Source organism: Muntiacus reevesi, chromosome 18 (genome assembly GCF_963930625.1).
Source record: "Muntiacus reevesi chromosome 18, mMunRee1.1, whole genome shotgun sequence".
Taxonomy (NCBI): Eukaryota; Metazoa; Chordata; class Mammalia; order Artiodactyla; family Cervidae; genus Muntiacus; species Muntiacus reevesi.
The window spans coordinates 20292867-20312925 of NC_089266.1; the positions used below are offsets into that span (position 1 = coordinate 20292867).

General features: G+C 54.7%; 1 protein-coding gene across 8 annotated transcripts in view; it reads left to right on the forward strand.

Moving 5' to 3' along the window:
- LOC136148894 (zinc finger protein 385C) overlaps nt 1-20059 on the forward strand; it is a 56507-nt gene that overhangs the window by 22282 nt on the left and 14166 nt on the right. For 5 of the 8 annotated variants that reach the window (XM_065908515.1, XM_065908511.1, XM_065908513.1 and 2 more), the window contains exon 2: nt 2823-3071. In XM_065908515.1, the coding sequence (XP_065764587.1) occupies nt 2825-3071 (247 nt within the window). In that variant the 5' untranslated portion in view covers nt 2823-2824. Of the gene's footprint in view, nt 1-2822; nt 3072-13771; nt 13816-18412; nt 19537-20059 lie in introns of those variants that run through there. The other 3 variants (XM_065908510.1, XM_065908509.1, XM_065908508.1) reach the window with 2 other exon arrangements.

Sequence of the window (20059 nt, forward strand, 5' to 3'; positions counted from 1 at the left end):
TCCCAGATTAAAAAGAACCGATGTTACAGGACCCTGAGAGGTATTTTACAGAGAGCAGCTCGTCTAATCCTCACAATGTCCATGACTTGGGAACTGCTCATCACCCCATTTTACAGATATACAAATGAGAGGACTGAGGCTTCAGTCACACAGCCAGGAAGTGACAGAGCTGAGATTCGAAACCAGGTAGGAATCTACACAGAGCTCGTGCTCCTAATTGCTGTGCCACTCTGCTCCATTCACTCACAGTCCCCACACTCGTGATGACAGCCGATTTTGTGGGAACATTGCCCACAGAAGTGACAAGCAGTTTACTAAGAGCAGGGGGTGGGGTCCAGGGACTGCAGGCAAGGTTCTTGGCTGTGAACTTGAGAAATTAATTTGCTTTGTTCGGATGTGGGCTCCACCACTAGGCGTGTGCCCTTATGGGAATGTTAGGGCATCACGTGACTTCACTGGGTCTGATTTGCAAAATGAACACAAATCTAAAGACACAGGAAATGCCTTTTAAGAGGATGTATTAGTTTGCCCAGGGCTTCCCAGGTGGCGCTAGTTGTAAAGAACCCTTCTGCCAATGCAGGAGGCACAGGTTCAGTCCCTGGGTGGGGAAGATCCCCTGGAGGAGGGCATGGCAATCCACTCCAGTATTCTCGCCTGGAGCATCCCATGGACAGAGGAGCCTGGCGGGCTATGGCTCATGGGGTTACAAAGAGTTGGACCCAACTTAGCAACTCAGCACAGCACGGCAGCACATTAGTTTGCTCAGGATGCCATAACAAAGAACCACAGACTGAGTGGCATAAACACCAACTGTTTATTTTCTCCCAATTCTGGAGGATAGAGGTTTGGGTTCAAGGTGTAGGGTTGGTTTCCTCTGAGACCTTGTTCCCTGGCTTGCAGACAGCCATCTTTTCCCTGGGTCTTCCCATGATCTTCTCTCTGTAACTGTGTCCAAATTTCCTTTTTGACTGCTCCATGAGGCTCATGGAATCTTAGTTCCCCGATCAAGTATCAAACCCACGCCCTTGGCCGTGAGAGTGCAGTGTCCTAACCACTGGACCACCAGAAAATTTCTGAAATTTCCTCTTCTTAGAAGAGCACCAGTCATATTGAATTAGGGACCACTCTAATGACCTCATCTTAACTTGATTATCTCTTTAAAGGTCCTCTCTCCAAATACAATCACATTCTGAGGTACCATGAGTTAGGACTTCAAGTCATGAATTTGCGGGGAGAGAGGACAGGGGTCACTGGGCACAATTCTGCCCATATAAGAGAAATGGGCTCAGTCACTCCTCACTCAGGCCCTAGCCTTGGGGCGGCCCCAGTCTGGGGGAGAGACACAGTTCCTGACCTCAGGAATCCTCTGTCCTGGTGGGGGAGACACAGGCCCTGCCCTCAGGAAGCCCCCAACTGAAGCAGAGGCAGGAAACATGCACACAGATTCTGGAAGGAAGTGAAAATCAACTCAGTTCAGTCTGAGGAAGGTCATGGGGCAGAACAGAGGCAGTTAGAGGCAGAGAAGTCTGGTGGGGAAGGTTCAGAAAAGGGAGTCGGAAAGGAGAAGGGGAGGGGCCTGGAGGGGTGGTGTGCATGCTCTGCAGGGCCCAGGGGGGGTGTGTGTGTGTGTGTGTGTGTGTGTGTGTGTGTGTGTGTGTGTGTGTGTGTGTGTGTGTGTGTGTGTGTGTGTGTGTGTGTGTGTGTGTGTGTGTGTGTGTGTGTGTGTGTGTGTGTGTGAAGGGGCTGAATGTTCAGCAACTCCGGCAGCAGGGCCCAGGTTTCCACTGAAAACACCAACTGTCGCCAGAGCCGGAGCATGCTCTGCAGGGCCCAGGGGGTGTGTGTGTGTGTGTGTGTGTGTGTGTGTGTGTGTGTGTGTGTGTGTGTGTGTGTGTGTGTGTGTGTGTGTGTGTGTGTGTGTGTGTGTGTGTGTGTGTGTGTGTGTGTGTGTGTGTGTGTGTGTGTGTGTGTGTGTGTGTGTGTGTGTGTGTGAAGGGGCTGAATGTTCAGCAACTCCGGCAGCAGGGCCCAGGTTTCCACTGAAAACACCAACTGTCGCCAGAGCCGGAGCGGCCAACACTGCAGGGGGTATTGGGAGCCACGTGGAGAGGGGTGGGGATGGCTTCACAAGCTGTCACTGTGTCACCGTGTGTGAATGTCACTGGCGCTGGGCACTGGGAGGCTGGGTTTCTGTAGTCCCTCCTCTGGCCGGCGGCGCCTGCGTCTCCACCAGGTGCCACAGGCCTGCCTGTCCCACGATTGTCCACGCCTGACCTGTGGCAGGGGCTGAGAACAGGCCTCCAGGGTCCCCCAAATGTGACTTTACCAGCCTCCCTGCTGCCTCTCCCTCAATTCTGTGAGACCCAGTCTCCCCCTGAGTGCTTTACTGAGTCCCCAAGCGTCAGGCTCCCAGTGTGTGACCATTTCTTTTGTTTTAAATCTTTTAAAAAATTTTTTTAGATTATTTATCTGACTACAACAGGTCTTAGTTGCAGCATGAGGGATCTAGTTCCCTGACCAGGATTGAACGCTGGCCCCCTGCATTGGGAGTGTGGAATCTTAGCCACTCGATCACCAGGGATGTCCTAGTGTGAAGCCATTTCGGATACTCTTCCAGATATTCCTGCATTTCACTGCTGCTTGGTCTGAAATAGCCTCCATCCTGCTCCCTTTAGCCATCCTTGGGCTGGGGCTTTCAGAAGGAAGGACCCGGGGAGGTCCAGCTGGGACAAAGGACACAGTCTTCTCTGGGTTCTGAAGCCCTCTCGCTCCTGTGTGTTCACCGCACTCACCTTTGTTTACCTGCCTCTCTCTCTGCCCAGGTATGAAGCGGCCACTGAGCCCATCTCCTGCGGGTGAGGAGTCCCCCGTATCTGAAGCTGCTGAGTGCCCACCTCGGCCCCCAGAAGCACCTAAGCCCAAGCGGGAAAGAAAACGGTCCTCATACACCCTCTGTGACGTGTGTAACATCCAGCTGAACTCAGCGGCCCAGGCCCAGGTGCACTGTGGGGGGCGGGCCCACCAGAGGCGCCTGCGGCAGCTCAGCCTGGAAAAGACGCCCCCGGGGCCAGGTCAGTCCGGAGGGGCGCTGCTCCCAGACTTGGTTCTGGGCCCCTATAGGGGGCTCTGGGTCTCTGGTCTTTCTCTGTGGGGTCCTTTGGTCTGGGGGACCTTCAGTGGGGTCTTAGCGTCTCAAGCTCCCCAGAGGCCATCAAGTTTTATTTTGCAGCCAGACAGCTCTCTCTGGGGTCTCTCAGGGCCTGGGGTCTGAGGCCTCCCCTGGATCTGGGGCTCTTTCTAGGGGATCTTTTAGGATCAGTTCCCCTAAGTAGCATTTCTCCAGCCTGGAGACACCTGGAAGGTTGTTTTCCAGTTAAGGGACTCGCCGGAGTGTCCTGGTTTTCTGCTCTGGTCTCTGCAGGTCACTGCAGGTACACAACACGCCAGCTTAGGGCTGAGAATGGTCAGGGGAATGGGGGGTGGGGGGTGCAGGGGGCAGGGAAGGCCCTCCCCCTCTGGTTGCTGGATTCCTGGCCAGGATTTTGGCCTCTCCCTGGCTGCGGTGACGCTGCAGAGGTTTGGCTGGAAGAGGGCCACTGGCTACGAGGCAGATTTCTGGGCAAAGTGGGTGAATGGATTTGTGAGGATGATTCCAGCTGACAGGCACATGGGAGTCATGGGAGAGATGGGCAGCAGTCGGCTGCTGGCGGCAGGGGAAGCAGGTTCAGAAGCAGGCCCACTGTGGGGGGGTGGGAAGGGCCGGAACTTCTGCCTGGTTCCTGAAGGCAGCCGCCAGAAGCGTGCCCTGCACACACACCCAGCAGCCCAGGGTGCCCGAGGGCTGCCTGCTGTCTGTGGGCGTGTTCATGGGGCGACCTGTGTTCCTAGTACCGTGCTGGGGCCTGGAGATGAACAAGTCCCAGTCCTATACAACGCTGCACCTCACCCCCGCCCCTGCCTTGCTCCCACTAAGACTGAAATCTGTCTTTCAGGCTGAGATAGAAAAAGAGCAGATGAGTGCCGTGGGTGGCACGTGGGACATGCCCCCATGGGTAAAAAGGAGAAAGGGAGATTCTACCTGGGGGTACCACAAAAGGCCTCCTGAAGGAGAGGGCTGCACTGAGCTTTGGAATAGGGGTGAGGGGAGGAGGGATGTCTCGGACAGAGGTCACTGCAGGAGCAGTGCTCTAGTGGCTGGGACTGCCTCTCCCATCTGAGCATCCCTCCATAAGGGCTGGACCTCAGGACATGACTCTGAATAAGAGCACATTCGACTGTATGGATGTTTCTGGAGTGTGTGAGTGTGTTCAAAGTCACTCATTAATTCATCAAATACGTAGCTGCTGTTTGAGGTATTCATATTTTTTCTTTTTATTAGTATTTTTTCTATTGAAGTATAGTTGATTTTCAATGTTGTGTTAGTTTCAGGCATATAGCACAGTGACTCAGTTTTATATATATATATATGACTCAGATGGTAAAATGTCTGTCTACAATGCGGGAGACCCGGGTTCGATCCCTGGGCTGGGAAGATCCCCTGGAGAAGGAAATGGCAGCCCACTCCAGTACTCTTGCCTGGAAAATCCCATGGACAGAGGAGCCTGGTGGGTTGCAAAGAGTCAGACACGACTGAGCAACTCCACCACCATCACATATATGTATATATGTGTATATATATATATATATATATATATATATATATATATATATATATATTCTTTTCCCCCTTTGGACTATTGGGAAAATAACAAAATATTGAGTGTAGTTCCCTGTATTATACAGTAGGTCCTTGTTGTATTTCTCTTCATTGATCTTTATTGAGATATTACTGACATATAACAAATATCAGTAAGTTTAAGGTGTACAGTGTGATGATTTGATACACATGCATTATAAAATGATTACCATAATAAGGTTAGTTCATACTGCCATCCCCTCAAACAATTATGATTTTGTGTGTGTGATCTGATAACAGTTAAGGTCTACTCTCTTAACAACGTTCAAGTACATAAGGCAGTATTGCCAATTAGGGGCTTCCCTGGTGGCTCAGATGGTAAAGAATCTGCCTGCAGTGTGGGAGAACTGGGTTCGATCCCTGGAGAAGGGAATGACTACCCAGTCCAATATTCTTGCCTGGAGAATCCCCATGGACAGAGGAGCCTGGAGGGCTACAGTCCATGGGGTCGCAAAGAGTTGGACATGACTGAGCAGGCACACACTTGCAACAACTCACAACAATTGGGGTACATGAGAAGGAAGGGGGTGGGATGAAGGAAACACATTCTGGAGTCTTTTCTGCAGAACTTGGTGACTGATGAGATGCGGGGCCAAGGAAGCAGGAGGTGCCAAGATGGCCCTAGCCTAGAGGGTGCTGTGGTGGGCAGTTCCATGATCAGAAAGGAGGCTCTGAGAGGGAAGTGGGGCCGGAGGGCAGGGGTGGCTGGGGAAGGCCATTCCCGTGGCCAGGGGACTCTGCCCCACCCCTGCTCCCCTCTAACTCGGGCTCTCAGGCCCTCCTTCCGGGCAGTGGTTCTCCTTTCTCTCCCGCTATCCCAGGGTGGAGAGAGCATGTGGGGTGTGAGAGAAAGGACCACAGCACCTAGATACTGGTGGCCAGAGACAGGCTGCCCAGAGGGAGGGAGCCCCCCTTCACTCTGCTTCCCTTTCCTCACAGTCCTAGTACGGGCTAGATGTGGGGAGTCACCAGGAGAAATGAGGCCTGGTACTCCCCTCCAGATTGCTAAACAGGACCTGGTAAGTCACCTGTCCGTGCATCCCTCAGCCCCTGGGCCCTGTGCTGGCCCCAGGCAGGATGCCAGGATTCTGCGCTGAGCAGTGCTGGCCACTCAGTCTATGTGGCAGACCTTCCCACCACCATGCTAAGAGGAGTGAGCTTCACTGTGGGAGCATGGGGGGAGGTGATGGCTGTGCCCAAAGCAGGGATGAAGCCAGAACCCTCAGATTTCTGGGAACCCTGGGATCCCGGGGCTCCAGTGGAGAACCGGAGCTCCATTGACCTGGTTATCTTCGAACCTACGTCAGGCCATGACCCCCCAGCATCCACCCACCTCTCCCATGGACTCTCCTGTCTCCTTGGCCTCCTGAGAGCTGGGGGTGGGAGCGGCAGCCCACAGCAAGAGGATGCTAGCAACTTCCCCCGGGGGTGGGGTGTAGGGACCTCCGTCCTGTTGAAGGCCTTTCCCATCCAGAGCAGAGAGACCTAAGCCCACAGCTGACTGGGGCCGGGACTTCCCAGGTGGCGCTATGGGTAAAGAACCTGCCTGCCAATGCGGGAGACTTAAGAGATGTGGGTTCGATTCCCTGGGTCGGGAAGATTCCCCTAGAGGAGGGCATGGCAACCCACTCCAATAATCTTGCCTAAAGAACCCCATGGATAGAGGAGCCGGGTGGGCTATGGTTCATAGCATCGCAAAGAGTCGGCCACGACTGAAGCAACTTAGCACGCACTGGAAGCAGAGAGAGTTACACCTACTGGCAAGAAGCTTGAGGTGAAGTGTGAGGGGCCCTTAACACACCGCTCTGTTCCTGGACACCTGAGATCTTGGTCCTGTGGCAGCCGGAAGGCCACCCCGCCCGTTCCCTGGGAGGGTGCTGAGGGGGTGGGAGTGGGACGGCCCAGTTGGGCCCCTTGGAGGCTCCCGTTCTAGAAGGCCTCTTGGAGCTGTCACTCTGATTAGGGGTCTGTGGGGCTGGCGCCTTGCACAGTGACAGGCCGTCACGGGCAGTGAGGCGGGATCGTGTCTGGAGGATCTTGTCCCCGAGGCGTCTATGGGAGGGAGACGTGGGGGCCGTTCTCTCTCTGAGCTGCGTCGCCAACGCCTGAGTCAGAGCCCTCCTTACTCAGCCTTACCCAGCTTCCACCCTGACTGAGCCTGGAGTGCCCAGGGAGGGCACTGGCTGGGAAGACCGCAGGAACCCCACCCTTCCCCCCAGCCCCTACTCCAGGTCATTCCCCTACTTGCCTTCCTCCCCACTGGTCTCACACACAGCAGGCCCTTTCATCCTTCAGGAATGCATCTTGAGCCCTCTTTCAGCCACCCTGCCCATGCTCCTATGAGAGGGGTGGGCACCAGGAACCCCAGCTCCAATATGGCTGAACTCAATGACCCTACTGATCATCACACACACACACACGCCCCTAAACAACTGTAGGTAGTTTTTGAACATCCACAGAGAGAAAGGTTTGCTGGCTCAACCCTCCTACCTCCAACCACTAGTGTGGATGTTGGGCCAGTCCCAGGCATGGGGGACAGATACCTGGACCTCGATCTGAGGGGACCAAGAGCTGTGATGTACGTCCAGCACCAAGTTGAGCATGTGCTTAGGAGATGAACGGTTTGCAAAGCACTTCCATGTGCAGCAGAGCATTCCTTTCTTACCCAGATATCCCAGAATGTGGATGATTGGCATTCAGCCCTCGTGTTAGAAATTGAAATATATTAGAGCTCAGACAGTGTAAGCAACAGACCTAAGGGCACACAGCCAGGTTCAAATCCCAGCATCTCTGACTCTAAATCCCATCTCTTGTGCCCTCCCCACCTTGTGATTGTTAAGAGAGATGGAGCCTTAGTGTTTCAGGAATGGGGAGGGGGGATAGCCCAGAGCAGGTAGACTGGCTCCCAGGACAGGCTGATCAAGTGCTCAGGACCCATGCCTTGGTGTCCTCAACTGAAAAATGGGGAGATGCCAGCCATCTCCTGCTCTGCCTAGGTTGGCCAGGGACAGGGAGGGGAATCTCCTAAATCCAGTTGGTTCCTCCCCCTGTCTCTTGGCAGGACTGACCCAGTCGGCCCATCCCCTGTCCCCCATCATTGCAACATGACACCAGAGGGGAGAGAAGGGGATTTCAGAAATGTCTTATGCTCTGGCTTAAGGGGAGTGCAGGGTAGACCCTAAGGAGGACAGGAAAGCAGAGATGGAGGCAGACTGTGTTGGATTTCAGAGCAAAGATGGCTGCAGTTGTATTAGATGTCCCTGTGCCTTTGGGGATGAGAAGGCATCAGAGTAGCAGGTGGAGGCTGTTCCCGGCCCCGTGCCCTCAGACCTAGCTCCCATTGTAATCAGTCCCCCCATCTCCTCTCCTAGTCTTTGCCTGACGAAACCTCTGGCTGCATTCTGAGCCCCAGAGATCAAAGACCTTGAGCTTGGGTCATGCCTGAGTCACTGGTTTGATGAGCTGTTCACCCGCCACTCTCTGCAGATGGATTAATTTCAGTCTCATCAGGAGGTCCCCAAAGCCCTCCAGCCTGTCCCCCCATGGCTTCAGCATCTCCCTTGGTTGCCAGTTCCTCCTCAGCGGCCCCTCCCAACTCATCCTGAGGCCTCTGCGTGCATGTTTCCCCTTGGCTCCCCCAAGTCCTTCCAGGTGGTTCAGTGGAAAAGAACTCACCTGCCAGTGCAGAAGATGCAAAAGATGTGCGTTCGATCCCTGGGTCAGGAAGATCCCCTGGAGGAGGGAATGGCAACCCATTCCAGTATTTTTGCCTCGAAAATTCCATGGACAGACGAGCCTGGCAGGCTACAGTCCATGGGGTCTCAAATGACTAAGCACGCACACAGCACCCCCAAGGCCAGTGAGAAGTTCTTGCAGTCTAACGAGCAGTGCCTTCTGCTGCTGTCCTCCTTAAGTGGTAGGTGATGTAAGTGCCCTCACTGACCCTGGAAGCCTCCCTGCCCCCCACCAAAGGTGTGAACCTGATCATCAGCACCTCCCCCTAGGGACCACCAGGAAAGGCAAGGCTGTCTGGGTGGAGAATTAGGGGGGCTTAGCTCAGATCCCTGGCCCCGCAGAAGACAAAGGTTCTGTCTGTGTCTCTAGGTGGGTTAATTATCTCTGGGCTTGAGTTTCCTTCCTCTGAGCACACCCGCAAGCCCTCCCCCCAGAGCCTGTTCCTAACAAACCTGTTTTCAGGGGCTGCTGCCACCACCCCCTCCCCAGGCCTTCTTTGCAGCTGGAGAACTGGCTGCTCCAGAGATTATGGGTTATTGTCTGGTGGAGACAGGATGCTGAGGGGGTGGGGGGCTAGCGCTGGGACCCAGGGCCTGGAATGCGAGGCTGGATCCAGCTGTGTGGCTTTTGGCTGTCTCCCCTGCCACATTCCACCCCACCCTCCCAGCACCAGGTGCCCAGGTGAATTGGGAACCGGCAGGTTTCAGGAAGAGGAGGGGAGGAAGGAGCAAAATGAGGAGAGAAAAGATGAGTGGGGAGGGAAGGGTATGGGTAAGCTCGGGGTGACAGAACTTCTAGGTGGTCAGATAAACGTGCCCCTCCCCCTTTCCCTGGCATTGCCCAGGTAGCAGATCCAGCAGTCTCCAGGTCCTGACCTGTAAGCCACCGGGGCTCCCTTCCCACATCACCATGGCCAATACTCTAGGACACTCTGAACTTCAGTTTCCCTGTAGCCTGCTGTGCTTAGTCAGTCAGTCGTATCCGACTCTTGGCGACCTGACCCCATGGACTGTAGCCCACCAGGCTCCTCTGTCTATGAGATTCTCCAGGCAAGAATACCGGAGTGGATTGCCATGCCCTCTTCCAGGGGATCTTCCTGACCCATGGACTGAACCTGGGTTTCCCACTTTGCAGGCGGATTCTTTACCATCTGAGCCAATAAGGAGGTAAATAAAAGATAATAGGGACAGAGGATGAGTAAGGCTGGAGAGAACAGGGGCTCCTACAGCAGCAGCTGAGTTCAGCAGGAAGAACTACCTGGCAAGCAGAAAAGAGGCTGGCAACACCTCTTTTCCTGGGGCTTGGGGTAAACTCTTCTTCGGTATGAGAGGCACTAGGCCCCCTGATACCTTCCCCCTGTCCCCATACCTGTGGGGAAGGAAGAGCCCCATTCTCTCCATCAGTGGTTGTGATGTGGGGACACCAAGGAACAGGCAGCTTCTTCCTGGGCCCGAAACCACGAAACCACGGCTCTCCAGCAGAAGCAAGAGTCCCTCCCTCTCACCCTCCCCGTCCCTCGCATCCCCCACCCCTTCCCTCTGTCACTCTGGCTGGGTTTCATTTGCTCCTCACTCAGCGCTCAGCGGTGCCTCCAAAGGCAGAGAATGCTCTTGGGTGAGTGCTGAGGACGCCTGAACTGGGGGATGGGGAGGGGGCTTTTAGCCAAGGGTGGGCCTTTCCCCTCTCCCCTGCCCTATTCTTTTCCTCCTGTTGTTGGCCCCCCAAAGTTGTCTGTTTAGAGGCTGCAGTAACCAGCTGACTCTTGGTACCTTTCCCAAGTACAAGTATGGGCAGGGGGAGCCCCCACTCCTGCTGGGAGCAAAGCTGGGGTGGGGGCGGCAGGAATGGTTGGGGGTCCGGAGGTCCGGCCTGCAGGAATAAGGCAGCTGCACCTTGGGGCATGTGTGTGTCGTCCGGGGAGCCTGCTACAGAGGTTTCTTGTATCAAATCATACTTTCCATGCCTCTAAGGGGCTGCCTGGAGGAGCAGGCGAGGAGGGGACTAAGAGCTGATTGTGAATGCAGCAGAGAGAGAGAGCGAGCCAGGCAGATGGGGGGCAGCAACCACTGAGGTCCCCCAGCACACTGGGGTCAACATCAGTGCCCCTCCCACATGCTTTATTTGTGGTCTCCTGGCTCACCTCCCCATACAAGGGGTTTCCTGGTCCTTTCCAAGGGAAACAACCATTACCCTTTAAGGATTTGGGAGATCCCCTGCTACAGGGGCAAGGGCTGGAGGCTGTGGGGCTAGTTCCCCTGATCGGGCTCTGGGGTCTTCTTCCGACGCGGAAAGGGTAGGAGCCTGGAACACTGATGCCTCCATTGTGCTGGCCAGCCCAAAAGTGGGGTGGGGGCGCTGGAGAACGTGGGGAAGAATCTTAATCCTAGCAGAAAGTGGGGACCTTGGTTCAACCTCTCATTCCCTGCATTCGGCTCTCTCTCCCTCTTGGGCTCCCCTTCTTCACAGAGTTTTGGTTTTATTTGTGATAGTAACGGCAACTTTACTGCTTGAGGGGTGTGTGTGTGTGTGTGTATGTGTGCTTGTGTGCGCGCATGCCTCAGGGTCCCCATCACCTGCCCCTGTGACTCGAGGTAGGGGTGGGAGGGGACTCTGGGTTTGGCTGCCTGAACTTGTATGTCAGATGCATTTATTTTTGTAAAGGGTGCGTGTGTTTCTGTACATGACTCTTCCTGAACACACACCTCACTTTGTGACGGCGTGTGCCGCTGCATGTCTGTTGTTTTTATTGTCTGTATGTGCATCTGTAGGGGTCCGTGTGTCCTCATGTGTCTGTCCCTCTGGGTGTATATGATCTGAGTGTGTCTTTGTTGCTCATGCCTGTCTGTGTGTACGTGCATGCTTGTGCGTGGCCTCTGTGCCCGCCCCTTGGCCAGCAGGCCTGTCTACTGTGGGTACGACCTCCATGTGTTCACACATCAGTGTGCGTAGACGGTCTCACCATGGGGAGACGTGTGTATATTCCTTGGCATCTGTCCCTGTCACTCTCTGTGTGAATGCCTGTGGGCCTCAGGGTGTGTGTCCCTGTGCTTTTTCATGTGATTCTTTCCCAGTGATGGCAAAGCAGCAGGACAGAGTTTCCCCAGATTCTCGCTCCCTTGGGTTGCAGGCAGGGTGACGTTATTTCATGAGACACCTGCGTGACTCCCCTGCCCCAGGCTTGGTTGGACCCCTTGGGTGGTCTTTTCTCCATCACTCAGTCTGGTTTGTTCCAGTTTGATCAGAGCAACAGTCCACCCTCTTGAGGCAGCATCCAGTGAGTCCTGGGTCCCGGCTGCAGACCCCTGGCCATGGAGGCGGGGAGGAGGGGCTGCTCTGAGACACTTAGCCAGGGTGACTGTTCTGTTGCAAGATGCTAACTTAGGGAATTCCCTAGGGGTCCAGTGGTTAAGACTCTGAGCTCTTACTGCTAAGGGCAGTTCAATCCCTGGTTGGGGAACTAAGATCCCACAAACAGGGCTGTGGGGCAAAAATAATCATAAATAAAATAAAAATGTTTACTTTTAAAAGATGCTAACCAAGACCCTCCAGCACACACACCTGTCCATTCTAGGGGTGCAGAATTCTAGACCTGTCAGGCTGTGTGGGACCATCCTGGAACAGGGGTGTCTCCCTTTGTCTGAGTGTACCCACAAGCCAAGCGGCAACACATGTGTGTGCACATGATATATGCGTCATCCTGGTGGCCCTGGGTGCCAGGGTGAACAGTGAATGTCAGAGGCAGATAGTGGGCGGCAGAGAGCAGCATGGTGTGAAGGGGGTTGGGGGGAGCTCACAGCCTGAGAGGCCCTGACCTCAACGTGTGCCCTAGGCCTTGAGTGGGAGAGGAGTGTACCCAGTTGTGCGGGGGCTGGAGGGTATTTCCGGGTGACTTTGTGCTGACAGGGTGACTGGGTCACCAATTGCCCTGGCACCTCCTCTGCAAATGGCCTCCACACCCAGCACTGCATTTAGTCCTCAGACCCATTCCCGTCCTTCCTCTTCACCAGCTGTAACTCCCACTTCACAGGTGAGGAGAATGAGGCGAAGTGCTGGGCTGCCAAGGCCAGAGTTCAGCTCTGAAGCTCCCCTGCAGGCCTCCAGGTCTGGGAGGAAGGGGGTGCCACAACCCCACATTACTCCTGCATGGAACCCACACAGTGGAGAGTGTGGATATCTGAAAGTTCTAGGAAGAGGTCCCTCCTCCCACCCACCCCATTTCTGCCATCCCCCTTACAAGTAACTCGTTGGATCATTAGATTAAAACATTAATTTCCCGGGAATTCCCTGATGGTTAAGAATCTGCCTGCAATGCAGGAGACCCAGCTTCAATTCCTGGATCGGGAAGATCCCCTGGAGAAGGGAATGGCTACCCACTTCAGTATTCTTGCCTGGAAAATTCCATGGACAGAGGAGCCTGGTGGGCTACAGTCCATGGGGTTGCAAAAAAAGTCAAACAGGACTGAGTAACTAACACTTTCACTTCCACTTTCCCTGGTTAGGACTCTTCCCTTTCACTGCTGAAGGAAAGTTTCTCAGCTGTGTCCGACTCTTTGCGATCCCATGGACTATACAGTTCATGGTATTCTCCAGGCCAGAATACTGGAGTGGGTAGCCTTTCCCGTCTCCAAGGGATCGTCCCAACCCAGGGATCGAACCCAGGTCTCCTGCATTGCAGGCAGATTCTTCACCAACTGAGCTATCAGGGAAGTCCTTATCTTGACCTTTGAGAACCTGCACGGAACTTTGAACTTCCTGATGGTTTCCCCAGGGCTCTGCCATTCCCGCTGCTGGAATGCCCTTCGCCTGGTAAAACCTCACTGACTGACCCTTTTATGAAACCCCATTGCTGCTCCAGGCTGGTAACCTTTTCAGCTGACAGCCTGCTCCCCTGTGATCCCAAAGCATTTTGTTCATCACTCTGGGAGCCCTTGCCAGAGTGTAGCCTCCCTAGCGCTCCACCTGTTTGGCCCTCACCCGTGAGCTGCTCTAGGCGCCCACGGATACTTGTAATGAATGAAAGCCTCCCGTCCCTCCCACTGGCGGTGAGCATCCTTCCTGCGGTCTAACCCGAGTCGCTCCTGCTGCAGCGCGCGCGGCGGGGAGGGTGAGAGAGTGACACCTGGCCAAGTGCGCGCCACGAGTCCGAGCCGAGGCCAGTGGGAGCGGCCGGCCGAGCCCCCGCCCCTCGCGCCCCCCGGCGCCGCCGCCCTGCCGGCGACCCCGGCCCCCGCCGCCGCTGGCGCCTCTTCGCCCCGGTTACCACTAGTGGCTGCTGTCGCTCAGTGGAGCCCAAGGAGACCGCGGCCAGAGCGTCCACCGAGCAAGATGGTGGCTCCCGAGTCTCCGTGAGTCCCGGCGGGCGGGGCGCCCCCTCCCGGAGCCTCCGGGCAGGGGGCGGCGACGGGGGCTGGGGGCCCTGCGGGCGAGTTGGCACGGGGTGGTCGGCACCCTTCGGAGGGCTCCTCCACCGCGCGCCCCCCAGAGGAAGTTCCCCAGCCCTCCGCAGCCTGGCCCGAGGCGGCTGGGTAGGGGTGTGCAGGGAGCCCCGACCTCACCTGGCTGCCTGCGGGGTGGGAGAGGGGACACCTGCCCCTACTCTGCCTGAAGTGGGAACTCCTCCTAGTGGGGTCCCGAAAGGAAGGGACCCAAAGAAGCCTAAGCGGGGGACTGGGGACCCTCATCCTAGAGCCAGATAAACACTCAGTTTGAGGCTTCCCTGCAAGGATGGAGTGGGGACCACCAGCCAACCTCATCGCCTCATGGGCCCCCATCCAGCTGGCCAGGGTGTGGAGAGGTGTGAGGCCACCTGGGTCTGCAACAGGTACACCCTCCTGGTTAACCTTGGTCACACAGTCAGTCTTATTTACATCCCGCCCCACCCAGCCTGGTTTCCTTAGGTTGAGGTGGGGGTTGAGGTGGGGGAATGTCGATGGCTTTTGCGGGGATCTCTTGGAATAGCACTGTTCAATAGAACTTTCTGGGATGTGGGCCATCCCAGAGAATTTTCTCTCTCTGGGCCATCTAATACAATAGGCACTAGCCACACGTGGTTATCAAGAGGTTGAAATGTGACTAGTGTGACTGAGGAACTGACTTTTAAAGATTAAAATTCTGATTAATTTTAAACCACCACGTGCGGCTGGTGGCTACCTTATTGGACAGTGCAGTTTCAGAATTTCCATCTTCCCAGTTCTCCTTTCTCCCTACTCTTCTGTTCTTGTCTCAAGAACACCCTAGGTCTCATGGTAGTTTTATCCCTCTGCAGAATGGGGTAGCTTCTAGATACAGGAAAGGCCGTGAAAAATTTCCAGAAGGATGCCACCTTGGCTTTGTACCTCCTCCCCATTCTGAGATCCTTTGGGTGGTGGATTGGACAAGGCCACAGAAGCAGCATGGGATCTAGGAGGAAAGGATGGCCAAGGTAGCTAGTTTAGCTACCCAATAGGTGCCCAGGGGCCCACTCCATCACTCCCTCTGCCTGAGAGTTTCTGCTTCCTTACCTGTTTACTTCTCAAGTTTGCTGGAGCACCTGCTGGGTGCCAGCCATGGTTCCCTTCTCTGAGGTCCAGATAGGAACAAGTTAATTACTTTTCCTGCCCTCAGGGAATTTGTGGGAGGGAATGGGTGGGTGGGCAGCGAGAGTGCAAGCAATAGAAATTGCACAGAAATAAGCAGATTTATAAACTTTGGGGAATGTGATGGAAAGAACAAACAGGGGGTAGTGACAGAGAATAAGGGGACTTGCTGGGAGAGGATTATTACAGAAGCCTCCCCTGAAGAGCGGCCATGATGCTAAGTCAGAGGGGAAGTAGAATAGGCAAAGTGTTGGGAGGGAGGGTGGGAACATTCTGGAAGAAAGCACAGCATGTGCAGAGGTCCTGGGGATGGGACTCTGGCACTGTGAGTAAAGACCAGTGTATCTGGAAGGGGAGGGAGGCATAAGTGTCCCCTAGGGAGGTCAGCAGTGCCTGAGCACTTGGCACACCTAGAAAGGGATTCTGGTGCTGGCCTCAGAGCTATGGGCAGTAGAGGGGGTTGTTTGTTTGGTTTTTGTTTTTTTCTTTGGGATGTGGGATCTTAGTTCCTGGACCAGGGATCAAACCTGCATTCCCTGCATTTGAAGCACAGAGTCTTAACCACTGGGGTATCCCAGATGGTGCTAGTGGTAAAGCACCTGCCTGCCAATGCCGAGAGACATAGGAGGTGTGGGTTCGATCCCTAGGTCAGAAAGATCCCTTGGAGGAGGGCATGGCAACCCACTCCACTTTTTTTTTTTTTTTGTCTGGAGAATCCCTTGAACAGAGGAGCCTGGCAGGCTACAGTTGATAGGGTTGCAAAGAGTTGGACATAATGAAGCGACTTAGCACGCATGCACATCTTAACCACTGGACCACAGGGAAGTCCCAATAGTGAGAGGATTTTAAGCGGTATGTTTTTAAGAGCCCCCTCTGGTATTGAGAGTTTCTGACCCAAGAGCAGGGTAAGAGTGGAGACCCAGAGTGCTATCAGGAATCAACTGCCATAGTCCAAGCAAGAAATGACGGTGGCCTACACAAGGATGGTGGCAGAGGCATGGAGAGGAGGGAGGAGTCAGAAGTAGACTGGGGAGGTGGAATCAATAGGACCTGTGTCTGGATCACTTTCTAATGGGGAAGAGAGTGGGGGTTGGACAGGCAGGTTTCTGGCCTGAGCACCTGGGTGGGAGAATGGGCCATTTTCTGAGTGAGGGAGCCTGGGAGAGGAGCAGATGTTGTAGGGACAGATGCAGGAGAGATCTGTCTAGAAAAGCCAGGAAGGCAGTTGGATAGAGAGATGTGGTGCCCAGAGGAGTGTCCTGCAGAGATGGTTCTGACTCTGGATGGTTTGAGATTGGGAAGAAGAGGATGAGATGACATCAAAGGAGTGGCTGATGAAAGCAAGGAAATCCAGGGGATGTGGGATCCTAGAAGGTCAGAGAAAATTGTGTTTCAGGAGGGTGTGATGAGCAGTACCAATTGCCCCCCTACAATCCAGGGGAAGAGAACCAGCAGGGTTCACCAACTTCGGGCAACATGGAGTGCTTCTCCTTATACTGAATGGGTTCCCCCTGGAATTCTACTCATCTACCTTTATTGTACCTACCCACTAAGTGCCAGGTCCTACACAGAGTTCTGGGAATAACATCAGGTGGGCAAGACAGTCACTGCTTTCTCAGAGTTTAGAATCAGCTAAACCTATGGTCTCAGAAACAAGAAGTTGTTTCATACAGCCAAAATAAATCCTTTCATTCTTTCAAACAATCAACTTTTGCTGAGAGTCATCTGCATGCACAATAACTTAGAGGTATAGAAATGAATAAATGTGATCTTGGCCTTTCTGCACAGGAACCAAGTGCAGAGTTACACAGAGGATCCCTGTGTTCACTGTGTTGTGTTACAAAGACTGGTACATGGGAAATTACAGGTGATGAGAGGGCAGGTGGGGCTTCTCGGTGGCTCAGTGGTAAAGAATCCATCTCCTAATGCAGAAGATGCAGGTTTGATCCCTGGGTCAGGAATATCCCCCGGAGAAGGAAACGGCAACCCACTTCAGTATTCTTGCCTGGAGAATCCCATGGACAGAGGAGCCTGGTGGACTACAGTCCACTGGGTCACAAAAGAGTCAGACATGACTTAAAACTAACAACAAACAGGACAGGTACCAACCCAGGCTGGGGGTGGGTCGGGTGGCAGAAGAGATGCCTGAGCTGCTCACCAGGAATGAATGGGAAATAGCCAGGGAAAAAGGGAGTTCCAGGCATGGGGCTGAGGCAGGAGCAAACATAAGACTGATGTGTGCAGGCCATGGTAAGCCTTTGGATCTGGCTGAGCAGACAGAAGTGGGGAAGCTTCTGGAGGTGTCTAGAGGTTGGGAGGCCCTCGCTGGCTCATGGCGAGGTATGTAGACTTAGGCAGTGGGACACCACTGAAGACGTGGACACAGGGAGTGACATAGTGAGATCTGTGTGTGGCCTTGCTCTCTGGCTGTTTCATGAGGTGTGAGTGGGGGAGACACTGCAGAGGTGGAGGCCGCTGCATAATCCAGATGAGACGGTGCAGGCCAGGGTCTCAGTGTGGCCTGTGGGGTCAGGAGGACTTGGGTTCTATTCCATTGACCAAAACGTTCATTCCGGGTTTTTTTCTGTAAGATGTTATGTGAAAGTGAAAGTCATTCGGTCATGTCCGACTCATTGCGACCCCATGGACTATACAGTCCGTGGAATTCTCCAGGCCAGAATACTGGGGTGGGTAGCCTTTCCCTTCTCCAGGGGATCTTCCCAACCCGGGGATTGAACCCAGGTCTCCTGCATTGCAGGTGGATTCTTTACCAACTGAGCTATCAGGGAAGTCCAAGAGGATATGGGGGAAAACTACAAATGAACTTTGGGGCCAACCCAGTAATTCCACCTCAGCCACTTACTGCTTGGCAAACCTTGGGCAAGTCCCTGAAAGCCCCTGAGCTTCAGTTTCCTCCTGTCCAAAGTGAAGATTATACTTGCAAGAGTAATCTTGGTCTCCTGATGGAGTCATCACAACCCTTAGCACAGGGCCTGACTCAGTTCACGCTCAGTAAGTGGTAGTGACTGCTGTTGTCATCAGTGAACAGAGAGGAAGGGCAGGTGTGAGAGAGAATTAGGAAGCAGAGCTGGCAGGTCTTGGCCGTCAGCTGGCGTGGCCTTCTGGGGCTGATCTGCTCATTCTCACCTAGCACCAGGGGTGGTGGTAGAGTGAGGGAGGTAGGGGCAACCCGCTGACTGCCTTCAATCTGGAACCCAGCCCTCACCTCACGTCTGGGCTACCCTTCCCAGAACCGCACTACTGGTGTGTGTGTGTGTGTCCATGTGTGTCTTTAGGGAATGAAGCTCCAGAGAAGACCAATGCTGTTTCTCGGTCCTCTGGCTCCAGGAGCTCAGCTAGCTGCTAACTTCCTTCTGAAGACACCAGTTATCCTTTGGTCAAGGTGCCAGGATTCAGTCACGAGTTATTCATGAGCCCTGAGAACCACTGTTGGTCTCCGGAACTCAGTCCCCACACCTATAAAATTGCGTAGATGGTGCCAGTCTTTCCAGCTCCGAGTTCTGACATGCTTCAAGAGTCAAAGCAATCGATGCCTTGTCCCAGATGGAGGGAGACCCTTGCTGGGGAGCTGGGACCACCCATACCTCAACCTACTTTGGATAACACTCTATGGCCCACTCCCAGTAGCCCTTCCCCCTTGGGTCCAAATCACCCCTTGGTCGGGGAGTGCTCTGTGGGCAGCATAACCCCCAGTGGACGCCTAACACCTCTCCCTTGTTTCTTTCACCTTCAGTCTCCCACCAGCGGAGCGGAAGTAAACTTTCCTGGCTAAGTTAGATGAATGGTCCCCTTTAGCCTGGCGGGCTGCGCCCCTCCTGCCTCCCTACCAACTCCCCCTGTCAAGGGAAGTGCTTCGGTGTGCGGGGGAGGCTGGGGGGCAAGAGCATTTGTGCAGGGGTTGGGGGTGCCCTGCCCCCCCGAGGAGGAATGGTGCCCCCTGGGAAGAAACCAGCCGGAGAGGCTTCCAACTCCAACAAGAAGTGCAAGCGTTACTTCAACGAGCACTGGAAAGAGGAGTTCACCTGGCTGGACTTTGACTACGAGCGGAAGCTGATGTTCTGCCTTGAGTGCCGCCAGGCGCTGGTGCGGAACAAGCATGGCAGAGCGGAGAATGCCTTCACCGTGGGCACAGACAACTTCCAGCGCCACGCCCTGCTGCGCCACGTGACCTCGGGGGCCCACCGCCAAGCTCTGGCTGCCAACCGGGGCCAGCCCTCTTTTGAGGGCCAGGCTGAGGGTGGAGGGGCCTGCCCAGGCCTGGCCACCACCCCCAGCTCCAGGGGCATCAAGGTGGAAGCAGACCCGGCTAAAGTGGCCGTGCTGACCACGGTGTACTGCATGGCCAAGGAGGAAGTGCCTGACGACCGCTGCTCTGCCCTGCTTGAGCTGCAGAGATTCAACCTGTGCCAGGCGCTGCTGGGCACAGAGCACGGCGATTACTACAGCCCCAGGAGGGTGAGGGACATGCAGGTGGGTGGCAGCCAGGGGTGTGGGGGAGGGATTGAGGAGGGAGGACATTGAGTCATCTGGGCATGGCACCAGCATGCCAGGCCCCCGGGGAAGAGGCCAAAGCAGCTCATTCACACCTTCGCCCATCCTCCCCGCACTGAGGGCATACTAGGTGCCAGGCTCCGGGCCAGCTGCGGGGCGCCTAACAGTGAAGAGGCCGGACCAGGCTCTGTCCTCAGGGGCTCAGGGTTGCTTGGCTCACTACCTAGGCCAGAGGTTGCAAACTGGTGGCCTGGGGGCTTGATTGGCTCACAGGCATGTTTTGGTAGTTTTCACAGTGTTTTCGAAAGACTTAAATTAGTATCCAAATTAAAAAAAAAAAAAAGACATTCCATATAAAAATGTGGACTTCTGACTTCTGCTGAGAAACTAGGTCCTGTGCAGTCAGGGCATGAAGTTCTGGAGTTGGAGAGCAGGGCATGGGCTTCCCCATTCCCTTTGATTTATCCCTGGTCCTCCTGAAACTCAGTATCACCCACATGGC